Source organism: Sitophilus oryzae, unplaced genomic scaffold (genome assembly GCF_002938485.1).
Source record: "Sitophilus oryzae breed Bouriz unplaced genomic scaffold, Soryzae_2.0 scaffold_1274_pilon_pilon, whole genome shotgun sequence".
NCBI lineage: Eukaryota > Metazoa > Arthropoda > Insecta > Coleoptera > Curculionidae > Sitophilus > Sitophilus oryzae.
In genome coordinates, this window is record NW_022145920.1 from 2,511,069 (window position 1) to 2,538,020 (window position 26,952).

General features: G+C 31.4%; 1 protein-coding gene across 1 annotated transcript in view; it reads right to left on the reverse strand.

Annotated features, from left to right (window-relative positions):
• The window catches only part of LOC115874349 (glycine-rich cell wall structural protein 1-like), a 73,381-nt gene that overhangs the window by 13,807 nt on the left and 32,622 nt on the right, over nucleotides 1-26,952 (reverse strand). The window contains exon 2 of the mRNA XM_030889469.1: nucleotides 5,902-5,950. Coding sequence (XP_030745329.1) covers nucleotides 5,902-5,950 — 49 coding nt within the window. The remainder of the gene's footprint in view (nucleotides 1-5,901; nucleotides 5,951-26,952) is intronic.

Below are 26,952 nucleotides of genomic sequence, written 5' to 3' on the forward strand. Positions count from 1 at the left end.
TTACTTTGTTATAAATATGGTAAACGTAAATCATACAGGATGTTCAAAATTCTACGCCAAACTTTACAAATTATAAAATAAATTTTCTTCGTTTTTTCAAATGAAACACCCTGTATATTATTTTTTTAATAGATGGAGAATTAAAAAATGAACATTTTTCGTATTTAGAGTATTTCAACATTTTTAACGGTTTCGCAGATATTCGAGAACAGTTCTTCAAGACATTTGTAATAGTTTTTTAAGGAAGGTTGGAAAAAAATATATATTTGTTATTTATTTATTATTATTTTTGAAAATAACGAAATATATTAATTTACTCATATCTTAGGATTATGTAAAAGGATCTGAAAGGAAGCCAATAGTTTAATAATATACAAGGTGTTCCGTTTAAAAAAAATCATCCCGATCCACTCACACTTTTTTGAGCCACCCTATAGAAGTTAAAATGTTTTCCTGAAATACATCCTCGTATCTACTTTAGGTCTTCACTTCAACAGAATTCCCAAGTATTTTATTCTACTAGCTACAGGTGGTCGACGCACTATTGCCGGACCCTGTATATTCAAAACCTTACATTATACTCCTACAATATAGCCTTGCTAGGGTTAGACGCAAATACAATATAGTATTCTTCAACAACAATTTCAAACATACAATTAGCTTGAAACATAAGACGAACATAATACCGTATGATCGAATAAAAACGGCATCCAGTTGGCTTGGAAATGACGATCGATGACATTTCCCATATAAATTTACATATAAAATGACAGCGGTCTTCATTTCATAGCCATCGCTGACGCCGTTTTTATTTGATCATACGGTACTTTTACTGATACATTTATTTACACGATGATCTTAAATTAATATTATGTTTTAATTTACGTCTTTAATAACATAATATCCGTATAATAGTTTGCATGAACTTCCATGAATATTCACTAAACTGTGGTACTACCTCAGAGAAATATACAGGGTGGCGCACCTCATTCGCCTCGGTTGATTATACAAAAGCGGAAAGATGTAGAAACGAAATATTTTATGGGTATATGTGGGGAGGCAATGTGTACAATTAAAATTATTTTGAAATATACAGGGTGTTTCAGAACTAAGATCCATACCAAAGTTATATTTTTTCTTATGGAACACCCGGTATTTTATTTCATTTTTGGATTCTTGGGCCCAAAAAAGGCATTTATTTTAAGGGTTCAATATGTTTAAAATCTTTGGTTTTTGAGATATTTAAAGATATTTAAATTTGCAAGCTAAAATAGAATATATTATTAACACCCTGTACATTACTTTTTAGAATTAACTCTTATGCTGAGTTGAAAGGTAGAGAAATAAACTTTACAGAAAGATGTTATTGCTTCCTTAAATTTATACAGGGGTATCAAAAATTGCTCTAAAATTTATTTTAAGAATTTATTTTACATAAAAAATTCGTTATTTCAAATACAACACCCTATATTTTTTTAAATAAATCGAAGCAGATTCAAATGCTTTTTAAAACTATATTAGGGTTTCCTATACCTATCTAGTTCAGATTTTGAATGAAAATCAATTTTTCAATAAAATGGCAACCAAGAGGGTTCGTGTCGTTATGGCAAGTTTCTAGTGACAGTTACTAGGTATTTTCAAAATCGAAATTAGTTTATGGCTATGGTTTACGGACCTATTTAAATTTATACCCAGTTCACTGTTATTTAATTTACCTACAATAGTTTAATAAAATAATATTTATTAATTATGTAGGTATTTATTATTCTATCAAGAAAAACGAAGGAGTAGTTCTTTGATTTATTTTACCTACGATGACTTGTAGATATATGGATTTTCTATAAAAGAGCCAATTACGGAAATTCATTTTCTTCGCTTCCAACGACAGGTTTCTGCCTACTTAATAGGTTTTTTATAAACCACACTACCAGCTCTGCGAAATAGGACAAGCAGTTTTTAAAAGAAACGCTTATCAGGAAGATTCCTATTTGGATATCTTTGAGCATAAGCCCTTGAGTCCCAGATGCAATTTTCCTCACAAAATAAAATCACTAGTAACATATCTATTCGTTCCGCCATGCCAGCAGATACTGCATTATTTTTTGCCACATAGGTATAGACATTTTTTGCATTATTTTTCTTGATAAAATAATGAATACTTACTAATTAATTAACATATTGTAGGTACATTTAAGTAAACAGTTATAAATTATAAATAATAATGTCCATAAACTAATGTCGACTTTGAAAGTAATTACTAACTGTCACCAGGGACGCGCCAAGTATTTTCGGCGCCGTCGCGCGTCGTGCGAAATAAGGGTAGGCGCCTTTCTCCGATATTATAATATTAAGCCAAAATTTCCAATGACCAGCGGCGCGGCGCTCGACATTGGTGAATAATATATTTTCACCACAGGCTTTCATAGATTAAAGTATTACTTAAATTTTATGTTAATTTGTGGATAAGTTCCAAAAAATGGTTTTATTATTTTTTAAAGTCAGTAACCGTAGGCGCCCCTAGGGCTTTGGCGCCGTCGTGCGCCGCACGACCTTGCCCATATGGACGGCGCGTCCCTGACTGTCACTAGAAAATTGTCATGGCGACAGCAACCATCTTGATTGCAATTTTATTTAAAAATCGCTTTTTATTCAAAATCTGAGCTAGATAAGTATAGGAAACCCTAATATAGTTTGAAAGAGCATTTGAATCTGCTTCGATTTATTTTAAAAAATACAGGGTGTTGCATTTGATATAATAAAGTTTTTATATAAAATATATCTCCGTAAAATAGATCAGCAACTTTTGATAGCCTTGTATAAATTTAATGAACCAATACTATTTTTTAGTAAAGTTTATTTCTCTACCTTTAAACTCAACATAAGAATTAATTCTGAAAAGTAATATACAGGGTGTAATCTATTCTATTGTAGCATGCAAATTTAAATATCTTTAAATATCTCAAAAACTAAAGATTTTAAACATATTTAACCCTTATGACAAATGCCTTTCTTTAGGGCCAAGAATCAAAAATGAAATAAAATACCGGGTGTTCCATAAGAAAAAATATAACTTTTGTATGGATCTTACTTCTGAAGCACCCTGTATATTTCAAAATAATTTTAAATTGTGCACATTGTCTCCCCATATATACCCATAAAATATTTTGTCTCTACATCTTTCCGTTTTCGTATAATCAACCGAGGCGAATGAGGTGCGCCTGTATAGCGTTAGGGAGGGTAAAAATAGAAATACTGGTTGATATAACCGTCACTTCTTTGCATACATCTTGTATTGTTACTTCATGTCACAAGAAGTCGAGCACAAGTATAGCAAAAATTCAAGAAGAGTGTATTTTATTTAATGCCAATTAATATACATTTACAATAGCATATTATTTTAGTATCAATATCTGTTTACGTACAGTATGTCCCCGGATTGTCTTGTTGCCTTGTTGAGAAAAATGCATTCTTCATAAAAAATTTTGCTTGTTCTAAAATGGTTTTAATCCCGTTTATACTTTTCCAAATTTCCACATCGTTTTAGAGAAAATTCGAAAAAAACATGAAAATATGGTTGAATTTTTCACAAAATTAAAAAGGCGTTTCTATGGTAAAAGAATTTCGATTTCATTCTTTGATAGATTATTATTATTATTAATTTTGATTAATGTTATATTCTTTGTTGTTGTTAAAATATCACATTTTCGGATAACTACTATCACCCTTTCCGTAGCATTAAACTAAATAAATTGTGTGCCTCTTTGACATTTTGACAAACAGGAAAAAATATGTCGTTAATTAAAATTCTATCAACAACAATCTATCAAAGAATGAAAATGAAATTATGTTACCATAGAAACGCGTTTTGATTATAAATCATAGAAATTAGAACAATCGCCTTTCGTTTTCGTTATCATGACAACCAAGATGACAATATCATGACAATTCGTCATGTTTGTTAATTTTTTTTTTGGTGATTTACTTTTTTTTCTAAACTTTCCATTTTATTGACTTATGAATATGGATAGAGAACAAATTCATTTGTTCCATATAGGTATTTATATTTTGTTACTTAAAATTTTCGGTTATACTATTTGTTATTTTATTTGCTGCAGGAGCCAGTATCATCTATTTTTTATATGTATTGGTGCACACTGGTGCACACTTTCTCTGATAGATATGTTAAAGACACCCGGTAAAATAAAAGTAAGTAGTTATATTTATCATCTTATTAAGAAAAAAGTAGAAGTAGTAGTGTCAAAAATATTTCGAACCTCTCTTAACATAACAAATTAATACAATTAATTTTTTTCATTTTTTGGGTAGGTAGTTTATAGCTGGTTTATAGTAACCATAAACTTTATTAATATACCTATTTTACTTCTGTTTTAGGATTAAAACTGGACTTCAAAATCATCAGGGGCGGATACAGAAATTTATTTTAGGGGGGGCCCAAATAATAGATAATGTAGAATATGCTTTTTAGAGCGCCATTTTTAACTCAAAAGCTTAATATTTAACCCAATTTATAGATTTTAGGGGGGGGGCCAGGGCCCCATGGGCCCCCCCTCTGTATCCGCCACTGAGGATCATGATTCTCGTAAAGTCTTGCCCCCCAAAAAAATTGGCCGATCGTTTCCTGCAACAGTCAGTTCTTCTGCATTTAAAATTGGTAGGTGGGTGGAATAAACACTGTTACTTTTTGTTATTATATTATAAAAAGTTTATTTATTTTTTGTATAAATAAATATGTTTATAAAACAGTACACTTTTTGCTTTTTTTATAATTTCCCTTATAATAGTAGTATTCTTTCGTTCTGAAAGAAACTGCAAATTTTCACTTAAACTGATTTATTCCCTACACTACGTTCTCTTTACGTGGTATAGGGAATAAATCAGTTTAAGTGAAAATTTTCAGTTTCAGAATGAAAGAATACTACTAATAAAGGCTAATTTAAATTTTCCGCCAGCCAGAATGTGCGATAATGTCTTACGATACGTTTTATACCTATCTTTTTCTTTTTCATATAAAGAACACATAATAAAGAAAGATGGCAATAAAGACGTACGTCCTGCCATGGTCCTGCTAATTGGTTTCAAAATTGTTATTCTGAGTTGCGCTACGGGAACGCGGTCCCGCTCTTTACCATGAGATTTGTCAGTCTCTTTTTATTTGTTTGTTTATGTTATAAATATATAAACTTTCATAGAAAATTCAACTACACCTTTTTTCTAATATTCTCTAAAACGGTATGGAAATTTGGAAAAGTATAAACGGGATTTCCCGTTTATACTTTTCCAAATTTATAATTAATTATATTATAGATAAATAAACTATTTTAGAACAAGCAAAATTTTTTTATGAAGAATGCATTTTCTCAAAATATGTTAATAATAAAAAAGGTTTTCTTCTTGTAAAGACAATCCTTCTTCACTTTTGAAAAACACTGGGTATAAATATAATTGTTCATTAATCTAGTAAAAAATCAGTCCGTTGATGGTAAACGAAATTCATGAGTTTTGTAGGGTTTTGATTTTTTTTATTACATAATTATTATTATTAAGAGACAATAGTTAAAAATAGAAATGTTGTAGGTATATTGTAAAAATTAAGTATAAAATCCAATTTGACCTACCATCGCATCGGTAAGTCTGGTTTAGATTCTCTTCTCATCAGTCAGCTATTTCTTTTCATCTTACTTTAATTTAATATAATGATTGAAATTGTGTTAACTATATATTAGTTATGTTTAGTTATTTCTCTGAGGGTAATACAGAAGTCTAGAGACAATACAGATATAAGGCATTTGAGCTAGATAACATCTCGTGTAAAAAGAACATGAATTTCATATTAAAAAAATACACATATGCATACTGTACTTTTCAGTTAGTCATACTTACTTGGACTCTTTAAGTTAAAGCTGTCGAAATTCTTGTACTTATATTGTAGCTGAAACAAAAAAATAATCATATGTAAAAAAGCACAATACAGGTAAATAGGTTATACTGAATGTGATAACTTAAATAGGTATACAGGGTGTCAAAAAATAGTGTATCTAACTTTAGTGGCTGATTCTACAGATGAATATATGTCCTAAAATGCTCGCCGAGTAAGTTACCGAAAGAGTAAAAAAATAATATATTTTGTTTATTTTTAAGAGCATTGGAAAACCGTTCTTCTTGAAATTTGATATCTACTCTTACACTTATGGTTAATGCCAAAGTGAATAGTGATACTACTGGCGGTACTTCTTTTATCCTTATAGATACAGTAATTTCAACCAATGACAAAGGAAATTAAAGATAAAGGATTATACTACATCCGTATTGTAGCACATTTTTAGACAACTTCTTTATTTTTAAGATTTTGATGGTCAAACATCAACAAAATATTCCTTATGTTTGGACTAAATTTTCTGGAAAATAACGACATAATTTAAAATTCCGTTACAATACTTAAGAATATACAATAGACTGAAGTTTTGTGATTACAGTGATATATAATTTATATGGTTTTGTAACAGCAATTTTATGGCAAATGCTGAAGCTCTGCAAACCTTAACCAAGCCTTAATCAAAGCATGTGTGTTTGGTATTTTGGGTCTGGCTTAACACGACAGGGTCGGGCTTAGCCTTAAGCAGATTTATGAAATATAATAATATTTCCTTCGGCCACACACCCGCTTTACCCGACTCCTGAGAGCAACCCGAACAGTACAGCGTAATAGATTCTTAAATGTTAGATCGATTTTCGTATTAGCGAAATGATAAAAATTATAAATAAATTAATATCATGATTTCGATAGTTCTAAAATCGATGTATCGTTTCGAACTAAGCGAAGAGCACCATTTTTACGGGAAAACCTCGGGAAAAACGTTCTAGCTTTTTATGTCATTATTGAAATTACTGTATCTATTACTGTAAAGATTAAAAATTAAGTACCACCAATAGTACTCTCTACAGTCTCCACCCTAAATACGGAATTTTACACTATCGCTATTCGCTTTGGCATTAAAATGCGTGTAAGAGTATCAATTTTCAGGAAAAATGGTTTCCCAATGTTCTTAAAAATAAACGAAATATTATTTTTATTTAACCTTTCCAGGGTCGTAACTTCTTCGGAAAACATTTTAGGGCATATTTTCATAGAAACTTTTTATTTTATTTTGATCTGTTAGATAATATATAAATCAATTAAAATACTTTCTGAAAAAACAAGACATAAATCACCATTACATCAGAAAGCATAAGAGAATATTTTAATATTTTAGAGTAGGTAAGTACATTATGAATCTATTAAAGTAATAAAAATATCTATCAATTATTAAGCAACAATGTAGAAATATTTAAATTTATAAATGTTAACCTATCTTGGATCATAAATCATTTAATTTTAAATTGAAAATATAATCGGATGTCTACTAATTTCTCTTGGGTATTATGTCATATAAATAAATTTAAACAAAATGCATAATATATGCTACAACAAAACATCAAATACAAAATCGAAATCGACATAAAACACTGCAGTTTAGTTATAATAATATGCTAATGATGCTAACACGGTTAGCAAAATGCGCGTCTAGAGTTTAAAATGTTTTGGTGTTTAGTGGTGAATTAGTATTATATTTTGTTGTTGAGAGGTATGCAATTTTACTGTTTTTTTTCAAAATTTATCCTTGGAATTTTTCTTTAAATTTTATTTTATTTTTCCGTTTAATAAAATCCGTATTAATATTATACAGGGTGTCCCAGAAATAAGTGCAAGTATTTTAAGGGGTGGCAGATCTCGATAAAAGAAACATATTTTCTCTTTATCGTTTTTCAAATAAGTCCAAAATAACGGAGTTATTTAACTTTGAAAATTTCCAAAAAATTGATATTTTGCTCAAATTTTGAGAACCACCGGATCTTTTCTGAATTTTCTTTCTTGTAAATTTAATCTACTACCTACGTTGTCATATTATCAAGAAATTATGTTTTTTAACTAAAAACTAAAAAAAATCCAAAATTTTGTTCAAAAAATGCCGAATTTTCAAATTTTTTTTTCGCGAAAAAACCTCGTAGACGTGTTTCTCTCGTTGGATTATACTACCAGTTAAAATACTTGCACTTATTGCTGGGACACCTTGTATAGTAGTTTGTTATTAGGAATGTATATTATAATTAAAAAATATAATCGGATACGATCGCTATTGATCGTAGTACCGTATAATCGAGAAAAAAACGGTTAAATCAATTAAAATCGGCTTATCATAATGCTCTAATTAAACATAATGATCAAGGAAATAAAAATCGGTGTTTAAACAAATGTATTAATTGTATAAGGTTTTGTTAATATACATACCAAGAGTATACAATTTTGAGAAACGGAAAAAAATTGGAAGAAAAAAGGAAGAGAGAGATATATGAATTAAGGACGCGTCAGCAACTGCGGCCTTTTAGCGTCCGAAAAAAAGAAAGAATTGAAAGAGAGAAACGTTAGCTCGACAGTTAAAAGACCATACCCGTTATGGTATTTTTTTAACTATTGAGACAGTTACACGTTAGTGGTATACTGATGCTTCCAAAACTGAAGCAGGAAAAGGAATAGGAGTATTTGGGCCGAAAGTTTCAAACACCCTCTGGAGTACGTTAACAAAGCAAGAACTTCAAAAATTATGTTGTCATCTAGGTGACTCTTTTCTGGATATTTTGATTTTTGATTCATCTCAATAGCATTCTATTTTTTGGAAATATTCGTTTTTGAAGAAGACACTAACATTTTTTCGTATTTTTTCACATTAAAATTATGCCTTTGCTTTTGGTTCTAGTCAACAGACCTAGAAAATAGTGTTTATGATTCATCTAATACCACTGTCTTTGAAAAATCATATTATTATTGTCTGTTGGAATTGTCCAACTAGCCGATATGGTTTTAAGTGCAAAAATTGATCTCTACCATAATCAATTAAAGCAGCAATAGCTGATACTTCAGAACTTAAAATCATCTCTACTCATAGTCTCTACTAGAGCAAAACGTCAATAAACAGTAGTAACATGACTTGTCAATGACAGTGACATTACAAAAACAATAAACACTATTTGATAAGTTGTAGCGTTTTATTTTTCTTTTTATAAAATTCCAAATTTTAATATTGCTGGCGCCATCTATTCGCTAGATGTTAAACTTCATTCAGTACAGGTAGCGGTTCCTTTCCATAAAAACAAATTTCATTCAGTATAGACGATAGAGTTCACTTAGTTGCCTTTAGTCATATGACCTGTCAATTCGAAGACTTCCGTTTTGGGAAAAGGAGGAAGGAGGCTTTTTCCGAGAGATTGAGATCAGAAAAAGACGCGTGGTTCAGCGTCCGACGAATCTCAGAGAAAAAGGGCTTTCTGAAATACTTTTCCTAACAGTAAAGGCACGGGTATCCAAAGGTGGAGATTTGAAATCCTGTAGAATATACTGTTCAGAGCCTAGTTCGTGTTTTTTTGGCCTTTTCCTGGAATAAGATCACAGTAAGTGTATCTACCATTTTGTATCGCCATGTCTAACTAAATTTTTATTTCAGTTATTCCTGTTTTTTATTTATTTTGATAATGTTTGATTGTGCATTACTGGTTTGATCAGCATATAGTTTGGCTATATTTTGGAATGTGTACAGCCTGATTTTCAGATCGTAAGTTATTTTTTTGGTATTCGGTGTTCTGGAGTTTTTATAGAGTAACTATGTATAAAGAAATTTGATAAGAATGGGTATATGAGTAACTACCTTTGGAGACAGTATTTCAGACCGTAAGTTATTTTTTTTTGGTATTCGGTGACTGTTCTGAGAGTTTTTTTTATATAGAGTAACTGGCGTATAAGAAATTGGACGTACAAGTAATTGGCATATGAGTAACCAATTTTTGAGACAGTATTTAAGGGGACTCTACATTTATTCTACTGATATCGAAGACTCCCTGCTACTATCGAAGAGTCTACATCCACTTCCGTTGGGGTCTGGAGACTGCCTGCTCACCTCAGTCTTACTACGTCACAAAATATAAAAAAATACAGATAAGTTCTAAGTTCAACACAAGGTATTCCCTAAATTTTTTTACTTTGAGACAATATTTTGAATATCTCTGTAAATTGTTGTCATTTATTCCATATATTATAGTCAAAATTTACCTTTTAGTTAACATTATAAGTCATGCTTTGTCCTTAACGGTACGTTTTACTTCAGTATGATCTTTTATGTGAGAATCGCTAACACGGATTCATTTTTGAAGGTTATTGTACACGACTTGTTTCGAAACATCATCGTATTGGTACTTACATAAATTTCACCTGTTTATATATTACGTAGTATAGTATACTGAGAGAACTCTAACTAAATTTGAGTTTACTTAAATTAACTAACGATTTCATTGGGATAATTGAAACTGGGTTTTAAACTGATTGATAATTGTGTTCGTTTTTAAATAAATGTTCAACGTAGGATAGTTATATCTGACTTTTATTCTTGATGAACATAATAGACCCTTATTGTTGTTGATTATTTTATTTTAGCTATTTCATGATCAAATTTTCTTACTGGTTTCTTACTTTACCTTTTCATACCCAAAGTAAGTGGCGCCCTTTTTTACTGTCTTTGACCATTACTATTTGAATACTTAACATCAATTTTAGAATCTTTGCAGCCTATACATTATTACTTTTTATTTTATTATTTAACAACATTATTAAGTCACCACAGGTCACAAGTCTTACCTGAACCCAGCTCTCCTCTAACCCTGAGCAACGGATACCTTTTTTCTTTCTGTTTGAGTGATGACAGAAAAAGTCGTCACACAAATAGAAGAATAAAGAATATGACGCCCTGTCATGGGGCTTTACTTGGTTTAATTGGCTCGACTTAGTTTAATTGGCTCAATTTAATTTAATTTGCTTCCACTTATTTGGTAGACTTTGTAAAATAATTTTGTTAGGCTCAGATAAATTTTCTATAAGGCAAAGACTATAGTTTTGAAATTTTATTTTCATTATTTCTGTAATTAAATTCTAATAATTTCAGTTCAACAGCAATTTTTTTTGTTTTATAAATTCTTGAGGGGTGTTTGTTTATCTATTTAAAACCCAGATAAATAACTTAATACGTATTTCTGACTACATTTTTATTGACGTTTCGATTTTGATTTGAATATACAGGTATGGTTATATTTTGAATATACAGAGTGGACATAATTTCAGTATACAGGGTAGCACTGTTAGTATTTCATAAAATTTTGGAATTTGTTTCGAATACTTGAATCTTTTGGTTTTGACATTGAACATATTTTCTTTCTGATGGTTTTGCGTCGAGTCATAACAGCTTTTTGTTAAAATTAGTAAATTTTCTGAATCATTTAGTCTTTAATATCTTATATAACTGAATTACAATGGAGAAAGAATCTTTTAAAGTTAATCATTTACGACAAGTAGAATTAGATTACGAACTTTATTAGGGGTATTAAAACATCTAAAAATGTTGACAGTAAACGTAAAAATTTTGTCAGGTCTTTTAAGTAGAGAAGTAAATAACCCTTTTGTTTAGTTAATATGGAAGATTATCCTGTTTCTTTTGGATCAAGAAATTTCAGAAATTAAAGCAACTTTAGATTCAATTTCCTTGTCAATTTCTGAATTTGAGGGTGGAGTAAATGATTCAATGTTCAAAGTTATAAGATCTCGTCTTGCGCATTTGGCTGGTAGAATCAAGAGAATAATTTTAGATGAAAATCGTGCTGATGCAGAAACTATTCAAACTGATGTTTATACTAGTTGTTATCAACTTGAAGCTGACCTGCTTGTCAAAACTTCAGACATTAATGAAACTTTAAACGTTAGTTCTGTTCCTTCAGGGACCAGTTATTAATGTACCGCCTCCCTATTGTTACTTATGTTGCTAAACCTTGTCCAGTGTCAGACTGGCCTATTAAATTTAATGGTAATCCTCAAGATTTATTTTCATTTTTAGAAACTGTTACTGAGCTTTCTGAATCACGTAAAGTTAGTGAACAAGATTTATTTTCTTCCGCAGTAGAACTTTTTACCGGGAATGCTTTTATTTGGTACAGAAGTATTAAACAACATGTTACAGATTGGAAATCTCTTGTAGAAAGATTAAAGAAAGACTTTTTGCCACCAGATAATGATGACAATATTTGGTCGCAAATTAAATCTTATAAACAACGAAAAAATGAAAGTATTTTAATTTTTATAGCAACTTTAGAGAATCTTTTTAGTAGATTAAGTAAATGCCCTAGTGAGGTTAATAAGATTAAAATTATTAGACAAAATTTACTTCCTGAATACATTACTCAGTTAGCTTTAGTTGATGTTTTATCTGTGTCTGAACTCTCTAATTTGTGTAGAAAATTAGAAAATGCTAAACATCAGAATGAAAAACGATCTAGAAGTTTAAATGTTTCTCAATTGAATACCACTCCTGATTCTAGCTCGTCTGATTCTCATCGAGTACAGTTTTGTAAAAAGTCTAAGAATGTCAATGCTCAAAACAAAAATAAAAATACTACTGTTCGGTCTGCTAGTTATTCTGTAGCGTCGTCGTCTTCTGACCCTGATATGGTAAATACTTCTTCGAGTATGCCCAGATCTGTAGAAAATTCAGGTAAGGAAGCAACCTCGCGTTTAGTTTGTTGGAATTGTTCTGGTCCAAATCATACATTTCATGATTGTCGACAGAAACGTAAGGTTTTTTGTTTTAAATGTGGTAATTTAGGTGTTAAGTCACCGGCGTGTCCCAAATGTTCAAAAAACTAATTGGACGAACTCGTGTTTCTGGTCGTGCAGTTCAAAAATTCAAACCCAGAAATTTATTTTCAGAATCTGATTGGAAGAAGTGGTTATTATGTGTTAAGAATTTTTATAGATCCACCACTACCAATCATAAAGTTTCTCCTTCAGATATTTCAGATAATGATTCTTTTGTATGTCCGCAAATTTCCGTTTTGAATATAGATTTAGACCATACTGACGCATGGTATGAGACTATGAAGCAAAAGATTTTAGCTTCACCTGGTTCATTTCCACAGTGGAAAGTTGAAGATGGTTTTCTTTTTAAGTTTATTCCGGTACAGCTACCATTTTCATCAAATCTTCAAGAATGGAAGAAGGTTGTTCCACGTCCTCAACGTCGTAATATTATCGAATCATGTCATAATCCGCCAACTTGTTCGCATTTGGGTTTCTATAAGACTTTATCAAGACTTCAAGAACAATTTTACTGGCCCAAGATGAGAGCCGATGTTCTTAAATTTGTTAGGAGTTGTCGTGTTTGTGGAGCTCAGAAATCTTCAAATACTATGCCGTTAGGTAGGATGGGAAGAGAAAACAAGTTAATATGCCTTTTCAGACAATCGCTTTAGATCTTATGGGTCCTTTTCCTAGATCAAAAAAGGGTCATAAGTGGCTTTTAGTTGTTGGCGATTGGTTTTCGAAGTATGTTCTTCTGTGTCCGTTACGTTCATCAAAAATCTCCGTATGTTGTGAAGTATCTTGAGTGAAGTTTTCCTTACTTATGGAGTACCTCCAATATATAATTTGTGATAATGGTCCTCAGTTTGTTGCTAAAGAGTTCAGAGATTTAGCAAAGAAATATCAAGTTCAGAAGATCTGGTATAATGCTGTGTATTCTCCTCAATGTAACTTTGTTGAGCGAATGAATAAAACAATAGGAACAGCTATTAGAACTTATGTTAAACAACATACAGATTGGGATGTTCAACTCTCTAATATTCAGTTTGCTTTAAACACTTCTAAACATGAGGTCACAGGTTTTTCTCCTTCGTTTTTAGTTTTCGGTAGGCATATTCCCATCTCTGGTAATTATTATGGTCAAGTTAAGTTCTCTGAAGATTTTGAAATTATGCCTGGCGATCGCAACTCTTACGCTTCAGAACTCAAAAATCTTTATAGTGTCTTTAGCGAAGTCCGTAAGAAACTTCATGCTGCTTACGAAAGAAACTCAAAGTCTTATAATTTGCGTAGACGTGATCTATCTTTTCAGGTTGGTGATTTGGTTTGGAGACGTAATAAGGTCTTATCAAATGCTGGTGTTAACTTTTCAGCCAAGTTAGCCCCTCGTTTTGTTTTATCTTCAGTACGAAAGAAAATTTCGAATTTAGTTTATGTTTTAGTAGACGAGGATGGTAATAACGCAGGCCGCTGGCATATAAAAGATCTTAAACCATACCAAGGTCACATGATTGACGACGATGATACAGGAAATGTCTCTACTACGTCACAGTAATTTAAATAATCTATTATGTCCGATTCCTTTTTAGGGTTTAGTCTAAAGGATACATAGATTATATTTTAGTTTTTTTAGTTTATATTAAAAAGTTATACAACAATTCGCTTATCGTTTTTACGGATTTGTCGCGAATCAGCATAACTATTGTGTTATTTAGTTTTTTTGCGTATATTTTCAGTATAATATAGTATTTCTATTTAGAAATGCGAGCATATAGCAGTATTTTTCTTTTTCCGAGTATTCTACAGATTACCTAATTTTGAGTAAATATTTTGTGGGATGGTAATTCTGTTAATCACTCATATGGTTTTGTGCCATTTGCTCCATTCTATGACATTCAGTTCACAAGAATCTGAAATTTAAGCAATTCTTGTATTTTGAGAACACGACTTCGTGACAAAACGAAAAGTTGTTATGATTCTGATTGCAACCTAATGGTGAGACATAGCTGACCTCATAACTTCGTAAGTTTACTGTGTATTGGGTATGATTGTGATTTTCTTTCCATATTTGCAATAGCGTTTCATAGGCTGGAATCCTATGTTACGGATATTTTGGGTCATTCGTGACAATCTTTTCTCTCTTCCTTTATATGTTTATCTATTGTGATTTCTATTGTTATTTTCCTTTCTTTTTCTCATACAGGTGAGTTACCTTGAATGGTTAACCGGTGAGCACACAGGTTGTGGCGAAGGTAGTTTGTTTTGGTCACGCCAAACTTACCTCTTATAGTGATCCGTAGCATGGCTTTTGTTGAGGTTCTTTTGTTGTTTGTTTTGTTCTCCGCTTCCTTGGGTGTGAGGGGTCGCATGACTGATTACACGCGATTTGTGAATCTTTCGTTGCCTCACACTAGGTGGGTTGAGTACGGACAATCAGCTTGAGGATTTCTTCAGGAACATCTGCGCTTCCATGGGATTCTTTCTTTCTTTCTTTTCCTATCCCATACTTTTAGGTTTAGATTTAGTTTTAGTTTTCATATATAGTTTATATGAATGTTTTTATTTGGATTATATGGTGATTTGACTTTCCCGATTGTGTAATCTCACTGATTTGACATACCGATTGCGACTTACCAATAGTGACTCCTTTATGGACGTGTGATACACGAAGTTATCATCCACCAAATTTTCATTTGAAAAATCCAAAACCCTGTACAAACTTAGTTTAGTTTTCCTATGTGGTGTTTGGGCGAAAGTCCTCTTTGAGGGCCTTTCTTTTTTTTGGAGGGGGGCAGTGTAGCGTTTTATTTTTCTTTTTTATAAAATTCCAAATTTTAATATTGCTGGCGCCATCTATTCGCTAGATGTTAAACTTCATTCAGTACAGGTAGCGGTTCCTTTCCATAAAAACAAATTTCATTCAGTATAGACGATAGAGTTCACTTTGGTCATATGACCTGTCAATTAGAAGACTTCCGTTTTGCGAGAAGGAGGCTTTTTCCGAGAGATTGAGATCAGAAAAAGACGCGTGCTTCAGAGTCCGACGAATCTCAGAGAAAAAGGGCTTTCTGAAACACTTTTCCTAACAGTAAAGGCACGGGTATCCAAAAGTGGAGATTTGAAATCCTGTAAGAATATACTGTTCAGAGCCTAGTTCGTGTTTTTTTTTGGCCTTTTCCTGGAATAAGATCACAGTAAGTGTATCTACCATTTTGTATCGCCATGTCTAACTAAATTTTATTTCAGTTATTCCCGTTTTTTATTTATTTGATAATGTTTGATTGTGCATTACTGGTTTGGATCAGCATATAGTTTGGCTATATTTTGGAATGTGTACAGCTGATTTTCAGACCGTAAGTTATTTTTTTTGGTATTCGGTGACTGTTCTGAGAGTTTTTTTATAGAGTAACTGGCGTATAAGAAATTGACGTATAAGTAATTGGCATATGAGTAACCACTTTTGAGACAGTATTTATGACTCTACATTTATTCTACTGATATCGAAGACTCCTGCTACTATCGAAGAGTCTACATCCACTTCCGTTAGTCTGGAGACTGCCTGCCTATCTGTTCACTACGTCATAAATTAAAAAAAAAATACAGATAAGTTCTAAGTTCAACACACAAGGTATTCCCTAAATTTTTTTTACTTTGAGATAATATTTTGAATATCTCTGTGAATTGTTGTCATTTATTCCATATATTATAGTCAAAATTTACCTTTTAGTTAACATTATAAGTCATGCTTTGTCCTTAACGGTACGTTTTACTTCAGTATGATCTTTTATGTGAGAATCGCTAACACGGATTCATTTTTGAAGGTTATTGTACACGATTTGTTTCGAAACATCATCGTATTGGTACTTACATAAATTTCACCTGTTTATATATTACGTAGTATAGTATACTGAAGAGAACTTTAACTAAATTTGAGTTTACTTAAAGCAACTAACGATTTCATTGGGATAATTGAAACTGGGTTTAAACTGATTGATAATTGTGTTCGTTTTTAAATAAATGTTCAACGTAGGATAGTTATATCTGACTTTTATCTTGATGAACATAATAGACCCTTATTGCTGTTGATTATTTTATTTTTAGCTATTTCATGATCAAATTTTCTTACTGGTTTCTTACTTTACCTTTTCATACCCAAAGTAAGTGGCGCCCTTTTTACTGTCTTTGACCATTACTATTTGAATACTTAACATCAATTTTAGAATCTTTGCAGCCTATACATTATTACTTTTATTTTATTATTTAACAACATTATTAAGTCACCACAGGTCACAAGTCTTACCTACGAACCCAGCTCTCCTCTAACCCTGAGCAACGGATACCTTTTTCTTTCTGTTTGAGTGATGACAGAAAAAGTCGTCACAAAGTATGTTGATGAGGATCCAAAATCAATGCTAAAAAAGATGTAAATCGTTACGTCTTATTTCTTTTTAAATTCCTTGCTTTGTTAATATATTCCACAGGGCCAGGGTATTTTCACTAAAATACTAACATTTTGTTTTCCCTCGTATAATTGGCAGATGAAAAGAATAATTTTTAATTTAGAAAGAGAAACTAAAAAGTCAAATAAATTAGCTACAAATTGCTTAAAAATCATCAAAATCGGCCCACTAGAACAAAATATACTAAACTTTAAAATACATCAAAATTTTAAGGTGCCCGTTTTTCGTGCCGGTGAGTGTACTTTTCAATTTTATATCGGTTTAAAATGTTTGCTCTTTTACTGTCACTATCTCACTGCTTCTATATTAAACTTAAAATGGTCTATCTAGCAATATAATGTCCCAAGTAGCATTTTAGACCCAAAATCTAAACAAAATTTCTGTTGAGTTTCGAAACAATTTATAACAGCTAATAACAGCCACTACCCATACCCAACAGGAGACTGAAGAAAAATGTTACCATAGTAGACGCTTTCTTCTCTTTTGACTACAATGAAATACATGTTTTTATGTTTTAATTATTTTGACTAAAACTTTTAATTGGCGTTGTTGGCACGTGACTATTTCGAAATTTCTACACAGACAGCGCTAAATCGAAACAATTTGGAAACAAGGTTTCCATTTATTGTCGATTCATTTTCGAAACACGAGTTTTAGAAACAAATATGATGTAATGCAGTTAATTTGTGTCCGACTTCATGTCAATTTTATAAAATAATGAATTAAAATTCCGTCATGTTGGCTAGTGATAGCTTTTTTAACTAAAAATGAGTTTTTATCGGTTGTTGAACTTTTAAACTCATAAGAACGCGTTCTACTTACATTAATTTATATATTTATATTTTCCAGAACCATGATATAGAAATAAAAAATCTACATTTCAAACAAAAATATTTTGTAACAAAGGAGGGGCGAAGGTGCATGAAAAATATGAAAGTACATTATTAAATTGAACGATGAATTTGCTTTTGCCAGACATTTTTTGTGCGAGAAAACCTAAAATCAAAGACCTTAAGACAAAAAAATTATGGCGGAGGTCGACATTGTTAATGGTTGTTTACTATTTGAGTTCGGTATTTTGTTTCTTCACTTTTACAAACAGTGGCTGCTGAAAACGGGAATATCTTGGACACAAATTGCAGAAAATGTTTCGAAACATTTACTCTAAAAGTTGTGATTCCGCATCGAAACATTTTTGGAAACGGCTAGTGCCACCACATTGGAAACACGTGTAATAAAGCCATATAAAATATATAGGTTTCGAAAATGTTTCCTATTTGTGGCATACCGTTTCCAATTTGTGTCAAGAAACAGACACGATTATTAGAAACAGTACCTAAAATGTGTCCAAAAATGCTACTTGGATTAGATAATATGATTTTGAAGTATTTTGTTTTAGTGATAATATTTCCAGGAGAACGCAATGCCACACATCATTTTAACAAGAATTTTTGCTTTTCGTTCGATAAACAAATATAAAATCCAATTTGTCCGAATCGGCGTTATATTCTTGTCGATGATGGAGGAGAGCGAAGGAAAAACGGTCGACGGCGACGCTTTCCGCTTCAGTTTTTCGTTACTAATCAAACAAAGTTTCGGTTGATTTCCATGCAAACAGGAACAAGTTAAATGGGCAATTTAGGACGACCGGGTATTTTATATAGTTCGGGGACGAAAATATTTTTAAAGTGGGTAGCAAGGTGTTATTCGTCATTCGAATTTAAATTTAACCTTGTTATTATTGCGGCTTGTTTGTCACAAAAATAATAGAAAAAGTTTTCCCTATACGGTTCAGTGTTCATATTTGATGTTAAAAATGACGGCTTGTGAATTCCACTGATATGCTAAAAATAAATTGATTGATGTACGCTCGTTATTTATATCACACCATCAAATATGATTTCCGTTTTTTTTTGTTTTCTCCGTAGTTATGAGTTTCCTCAGTTAGTTCCTCAATAGTGATGTAGAAAAAGTGTCTATTCGATGTTTGAGTAGGTATACAATACCATAAAATATCTCTACTAACCTATACCGATTAACATTTCTATTGGATACTTATACTTTTCGATATTTCGAAGAAACAAATAGATTGAAGGGTATCAATGTTAAGAAAATTATGTTTAACATTGTAATCAACTACCTAAAAATGGTTGACACGATCCAAGTGGGATCCACTTCAATTAAGTTTATACCTTAGTTGATACGGTCAAAGTGTACTTACATCAAATACACTTGTTTTCCAATAACAAGAGGCCATCCTCTGCCGGAAACACTGCGACCTGTGAGGCCTATTGTGCTTGTCCCCTTTCTATATATACACACATTCTCCTATCCCTGTGCCCTGCACTAACTTATGTAGGTCCTTGATAGGGTGGGAGCATAGTTCTTCCGGTTCTAGCATAGCTTTCCCAAATAAAAAGTGTCTCTTGCGATCCAGAGTTACTGACATATTATGTGCCCCGCTGTTTGAGAATCTTTATCGTAGAGTCTGCAGCAAAGACTTCCTTGATACAGATTGAGCTCGGTCAGGTAAAATTTGACAGCTGTGTGTCAGGTCTTTGGATAAAGGCCTTGGCGTGCCTGTGACCCTGTCTGTTTCTCCAGTGGACATTCTGCTTTTTCCTGATCCAAAGTTTTAGTGCACTACGGCCCATACATTTGGGTATTCCCAGTACTGGCTCTGGACCAAGATAGGATGCCGATGCCTAGCTAGCTCATCGGCTTTTTCGTTGCCTTGATGCAGTTGTGGCCCGGCACCCAGAATAATTTAATTTCTCTTTCTTCGTGCCAAAGCTCTCAGTTCACCTAGGCATTCCCAGACGAGTCTCGACCGCCTGACTGTCTGAGCATATATTGATGAGCTTACCTGAATAAGCTCTTCTATTGTTTTCTCTCGCACATTGTAGAATGGCGAAGATTTCTGTCTGGAATACGGTTGAGTATTTACCCAAGGAAAAGGATAAGCTTACCCTTGGTCTTTCGCCAAATACTTCAGCTCCTGTTCCTTCAGCGGTCTTTGACCCAGATCAATAATAACCAATACACTTGGAAGCTGCGCGGGTCTTATATGCTTGAACGTAGTTTGGATGGTACTAACTGATTTAAATTCGGTTGACACGATCCAAACAGTGAGACGCGCGCAGTATCCAAGTGTATTTGACCCAAGTACACTTTGACCGTGTCAACCAGGCTTTAATAATCAATTTTGACACACAGCAATTGAGTACTCAGTAACGAATACAAAGTATGGGATACTAGAATTGACCGTATTGATTAGGTACTAGTATCGCAAAGTATCGATATTCGACATACCTATATTTATCTATATCTTTTTAATTATTTCCTGTTCTAAAAATGTTTGGCGCGTCTTTCAAATCTAGAATTTTTCCTACAGCAGCGCCATCTTCCCTATTTTAAGACCACTTTTCAATACACGAAGATATTTCTCCTTACCTCTACCCTCCATAATTCTAATGTAGTGTTATCGGTAGTGATTTGTTATTGGGGTTCAGTTCTAATGTAATGTTATCAGTTAATGTATTGATATGTAACGTTATCAGTAATGAAGTCACCAACTATAGGAGTCACCAGGAGTTAAAGAAGTTTTATTTTACGTTATTTTATTTTAATATACATCACATTCTGTGATACAAATTATATCATAGAATCACATTAGCATTCTGTTTATATAATTTAGATCATATAAAAATAATACATATTATTATGTATTAATAACAAACAAGAGGTGCAAAGGCGACTAAAACTGACAATGTAAAATTTGTATAATAAAAAAAGCCTGGGGTTGTTACAATTTTTGAAAAAAAAAATTAAATCAGGCTACATAAAAAATGCATAAAGTTTCACGTTATTTCGACGCACCATTTAACAAGAAAAAATATGTTTCGAAATATACGAATATATCATCCATTGGTGGTTTGAAATCACATTTAGAGTGGTATCTGGAAAATATACATCGTAGTAATTACTTTATACATGTTTTATGTAGTTTAAACAATTTTAATTTATTACAATTTAAAGATACGTTAATTTTTTTTATATATTTATTACATATGCTGATTCAAGTTTTTTTAATAATCATTTAATTATTCAAATATGTATTACATTTTTATGATTAATAAACTAATAACTTGATTTTGGGTGTTATTTTATGGTTCGTTTGATTGCTTCTTCTCAAGCTAACTAAATAAGCTTAGTATGTATGCTAAATTAATAATTATATATGATATTGAATAATTGTTTACCTTTACCACGTTTACTTGTACAGATATTGTGTCCAGAAGAAATATATGTATAGATTGACGGTTAATGTAAGTTGTTTGCGGTACTGACTTTAGACTTCCCTCTTCACTCCATCTATTAAGTTCTAAGAAGTTAGACCTTTGAGCAATTTATTACTATAAATGTCAAATTTAATAGATATCAGAAAGCAATAAATATATTATTAAATCTTATATTATGTCATTTACAACTTAATGCAAAAGAAAAACTAATGCCAAAGCCAAATTTCACTTGAATCAATGCATAAAAAATTCCATATGATGCAAACTTTATCTGTGACATTGTATATAGATCAAAAACTTCTGACCTTTTTGACAATAATATACAGGGGTCCCAATATTCCGTGAGCACAGAACCACAATGTATTTTTGGAAGCATTTTTGTATAGAGGTAAATTGCCTCCAATGAACTTATTTTGCATCCAAAAATACGTAGTAGTTCAATGTCCACGGAATATTGGGACAACCTGTATATATATATATATTCTAAAAGTACATTTTAAAAAACTACAGATGAAATAAGTGGAATATTATTACCCAAATATATATTTAGTGTTATTATTTTTAATTTCGTGTGTTAGTTTTAGTTATTTTTTTAATCCGTTCATCTAAATTTTCATCTTAGCTTTATAAAAAAAAAATTAAAATATAGCATTAGATGTTCACCAATCATCAAATATATTAATATTAAAATACATTAAAAATGCTGTATGCACAAACGAAGTTTTTATTCAGTGACCCTAAAAAATCACTCTCAAAGCAGTTAATCTTATAACGTTTTTCTTTTCTAAATAAAAATTATAATTATGTACCATAAAAGAAAGTAATTGTCCAAAATAAAATAAGATTACGCTTGTTTAAATACAAAAACAAGCCTATAATTTAAATTTTTACGGACGCGAATATACAAAATAGATGTTCTAAAATGTAATTTTGAACTCTCGACTCCCAATCTCGGAAAATTTGATATAAAATTTATTAATGGTTAGCCTTTTATAAAATTTTAACAGCCTACAATTAATAATTATTAAAATATTACATTAAAGTACGTATCATATTTAACTGCAGAATAACGTAACATTACTGCCACTTTTGTTTATAAACGTTTGGATAACAAAATTAACTTTAAACATTGTTTAATTATAGGTATAATAAAATTATAACAGCTTAAAGACACTTCAAAATACTACATTAAAATACCTACCTACAGTTTATACCAAATAAACTTTTAGTCACGTGATTAAGCTTGACCGGCACAGCGTTGCCTACTTTTATATATTTAAGTACAAAAATAAATTAATTATAAATATATAAACAGTTATCAACAAAACTCACCTTCGTAACAGCACGTAAGGAACATAAAGGGCCATTGCTACCGCTTTCCCGTTCAAAATATTTTAATAAAGTTGCCAGTTTTTTACGGCTATTACGCATTTTGTACACTTCGCACTAAAAGAGGTTCTAAAAAGAACAATGTTCGTCTGCTAGTAAACTTTTTTAAGCTTAAAGTATCACATCACTATTTATTTAAACAAAAAACTCCTAATACAAAACTAAAGTGTCAAAACGAATGACAATGTCAGGAATACTAGAAAAATATAATATTTTATAAAAAATAAAACTTATAAAGTAATTCTTCAAAAGCTGGCATTCTAAAGTGATTATTGACTTTTTCTGAAAAACGTTAAACTGATAGACCTCACATTACATACACATACACCTAACACACTAAACACGAGAGATATTTAAGATATTTAAAAAAATGTTATTCCGACTTGAATGAGGTTTGGAGTTCCTATGTTTTGCTATAAGGGCTTTAATATTTGACATTCACAAAAATCAAGAAAAAGTACGGGAAGGGTGAAAACTACTCTCTCACTTCTACATACATTTTAGTATATTTTCCAGCTACTGACGACCGATTTTTTTTCTTTAAAGTGTCTATCTAGTACCGTATGATCGAATAAAAACGGCGTCCGCGATGGCTATGAATGAAGATCGCTGTAATTTTATATATAAAATTATATGGGAAATGTCATCGATCATCATTTCCAAACCAACTGGACGCCATTTTTTTCAAAATTTCATTTACCCAGGTTTATAGGCTTTAGTGTCAATTTCGATGTGATTGATGACGTGCATCGGAAAATGTTTTAAAATTTCTATATGTCCTTGTGTGCTGTGGACCATAGGCTGTGGACATACTGCTGTTTGTCATTGTCAGATGAAGATTTTTTTTGTACTACAACTTCTTTATTTTGTGAATAATACTACTTAATACAATGACTAAAGAATATAAGGACATGTAACGCCCCTATACGGGCTGCAGCAGAATTTCTGACCTTTTTTTTTCGTTTTGGTGGCAAACAATGAGTCATCATTTGGTCACCAGCGACAATTTTAGCGATTTTTAATAGTTTGTGTGTAGTAAACTTTGTATAAACTTTATTATAATGGTGATTAGTTGTTCAGCTTTCAAGTGTAAAAGCAGCAGCGATAAGAAAGAGCCAGGAGTTAAGTTTCATAGGTAAATAAACAGTCCACTCCATAGACTTAAAATAAAATATAGACTGAGCATCTCATTCATAAATAGCTGGAACATGCGGTCAGACACTGTCTTGTTATTGTTGTGTTATTGTTTTAGGTTATAACGAGTGCGACACGAGCGATAGATAGGTTGTCTCTGTCGTAACGGTCGTTCCCTGACGACTCTGCCGAGAAACACAACACTGTCTTTCGCTTCTAAGTACACCTGAACTCTCCGTATCATAGCCGGGTAATTTTTTTATTTTAATGAAGCTATAATTAAATTAAAAATATATCGTATTTAAACTTTTTTATATTTTATTAAGATTTAGGACAGGTTTTTTAAATATAAGTTTAGAAAAAACAATTTAGAGTCCAAAAAGGATAAAAATAATAAAATACACGTTATAGAAGAAATTTTATAATTGAAATTAGGTAATTTTTGAAATTAATAATAAATTATTAATTTTAGTCAAACATTTACAACCCCTAATATTAATCAAAACAGGATCTATTCCACAGATATAATAGAATCGGCGACAGGGAGAGAAAAAAAAATATGATTGTTGTAATTTTGTTTCTGGTTAAGTGATGTCTTATTATGTAAATTAGAGAAAACATAAATCTGTTCCATTAAAGCAAGGAAGGTGATAAAATAAAAACTACATTTATTTAACTCGGTACTGTCTTTATTATACCAGGTGCGTCTCAAAAGTGGCTCATCCCCCATAATTTTTTTATATTTTCAAATAAAAAAACAAGATTTAGTATGTTAGTATATGAAATAAATTAGGATTGATTGACGCATTCAATTGTTTTTGGTCACTTCCTTTTTAACCGGAAATGACTATAACTTTTAATTTTTAAACGGCGCCCTCGGTATATTTCTACTTTATTTGATAGAAAATGACACTCTGAATAGAATGACATATCATATGTCAACTTTTGACACTTTCGCATATGGTTTAATTGTAATTGTAACACGTGGTTCATAACGACAATTTGACTCGAAATACCAAGTGTGTGGTATCAATATATTCATAAAAAAATGCTTTTTCCAAATATGCTAACGAGTCACCCTTGTTCCATTTGAAAAAATTGACATATGTATGATTAAAAATATGATTTGTACATCTTTTAATCGGCCTAGACAAGACACGAAACCCATTAGACGATCAAAACTATTTTTCCAAGGCTCCTTGATTAAAACTTAGTGTTTTTAACAACACCATGGCACCCTGGATTGAAATTTATAATACGATTTGTTTTTAAGCGACAATGTCAAAAGTTGACATATGATATGTCATTCTATTCAGAATTCTATTATCATTTTCTATCGAATAAAGTAGAAATATACCGAGGGTGCCTTTAAAAATCAAAAGATGTAATCATTTCGGTGAAACAGAAAGAGACCAAAAACAATTGAATACGTCAATAAATCCTAATTTATGTCATATACCTACTAACATACAAATCTGTTTTTTTATCTGAAAAAATAAAAAAGTTATAGCGGTGAACCACTTTTGAGACGACCCGGTATATTAAAAAATATTGTCTCATAATGTAATATCATATTAAAATTCTTGTATGTTATTTTAGATTCTGAAGATAATTTTAGAATAAACCGGAATATATTTTTAATAAAAACATTATTAATTATTAACAGGGTTATAATTATGATTTTGTTACAATGTAAGTAAGTAAATAATGTAATATAAGAGAAAAAATTCAGATTTTACATTTTACTAAAATATTATCTAAATAAGCGCCTTTCTACAACAACGCCACTGACTCCCAATGGGTAAATTGAGAGTTGCCTACCGGTCGAAAGTCGTTTCAAGACTTAAATGGATTATTTAAGTCAAATTTCTTGCAAATTTGGCACTGGCGAACCATATTTTATAGTTCTTGAACAGAAAAAGTCAATAAAATAAACACTTAAGGACTACAAACTAAGAAAATGCGTTAATACAGCCGGGGACATAGCGGCATCAAAGCTTTACCGCACACTTGCCACGCGTACTACAAGGTAATAAATGAATGAATAGGCTCCCTCGCCTCTAATCGGTGTTATCATATTGTAAAGAACTTATCCTTTTTAAACAGTATCCGACTTATAATTTAGTAGTATAAGGACTATTTAATACATCTATGGAATATTAAAACCTACTTTATTAAACTGTAGTATTAATATCTCAATATATGTGTATAACAAGAAAAAAAATATTGATAATATTAAAGACGTGACAACATAGGCTGGATGAGGAAGGCTCGGTCGACTGTACCCAGAAGTAAACATGTGTACAAAAAAGGTTGTTTGTCCGCGTTGAGATGTAAATAGTGTAGTCTATATTTTATATAATTTTAAGTCTATGGTCCACTCCAACTTTTTAGCGTTTTCTTATTGAATTCGATAATTATTCTTCAATTTCAATTAATATCTATATGTACTATGTACTTGATATGTGCTATACGTCGATACTAGTTTTGTAGCTTTTGTTAACATTTTAATACGTTTTTTTCGTAATTAATTAGGATGATACACCATAGGCGTAGTCAAAACAATTATCAAAAAATATAAATATTGCTTCAAACAGCTAGGTTAAGAAAAATATGTGCCACGGCACTGTTTGATGGCATCGTCACAATTTGCTCTCGGGTGTTATTTGTCCTTGGATTCTTTAGTCATTGACTTAATATAATGAATGGAACTACGACTGGGAACCATGTAGTTGGAAATACGGACCGTGGTAGCAGAAACATAAAGAGAAATTTCACGTCTAAAGAACAGTCAACAATTTTTTTTCAGTTTTTTCAGATATAATCAAAACTAGATTTTTCACATATAGGTGTATTATTTTTATGATTTTTATCCAGTGTTCAAGTATACTAGTTTTTCGGTAATTTTCTTGCAAAAAGCTGGCAATTTTTCCTTGTTTGT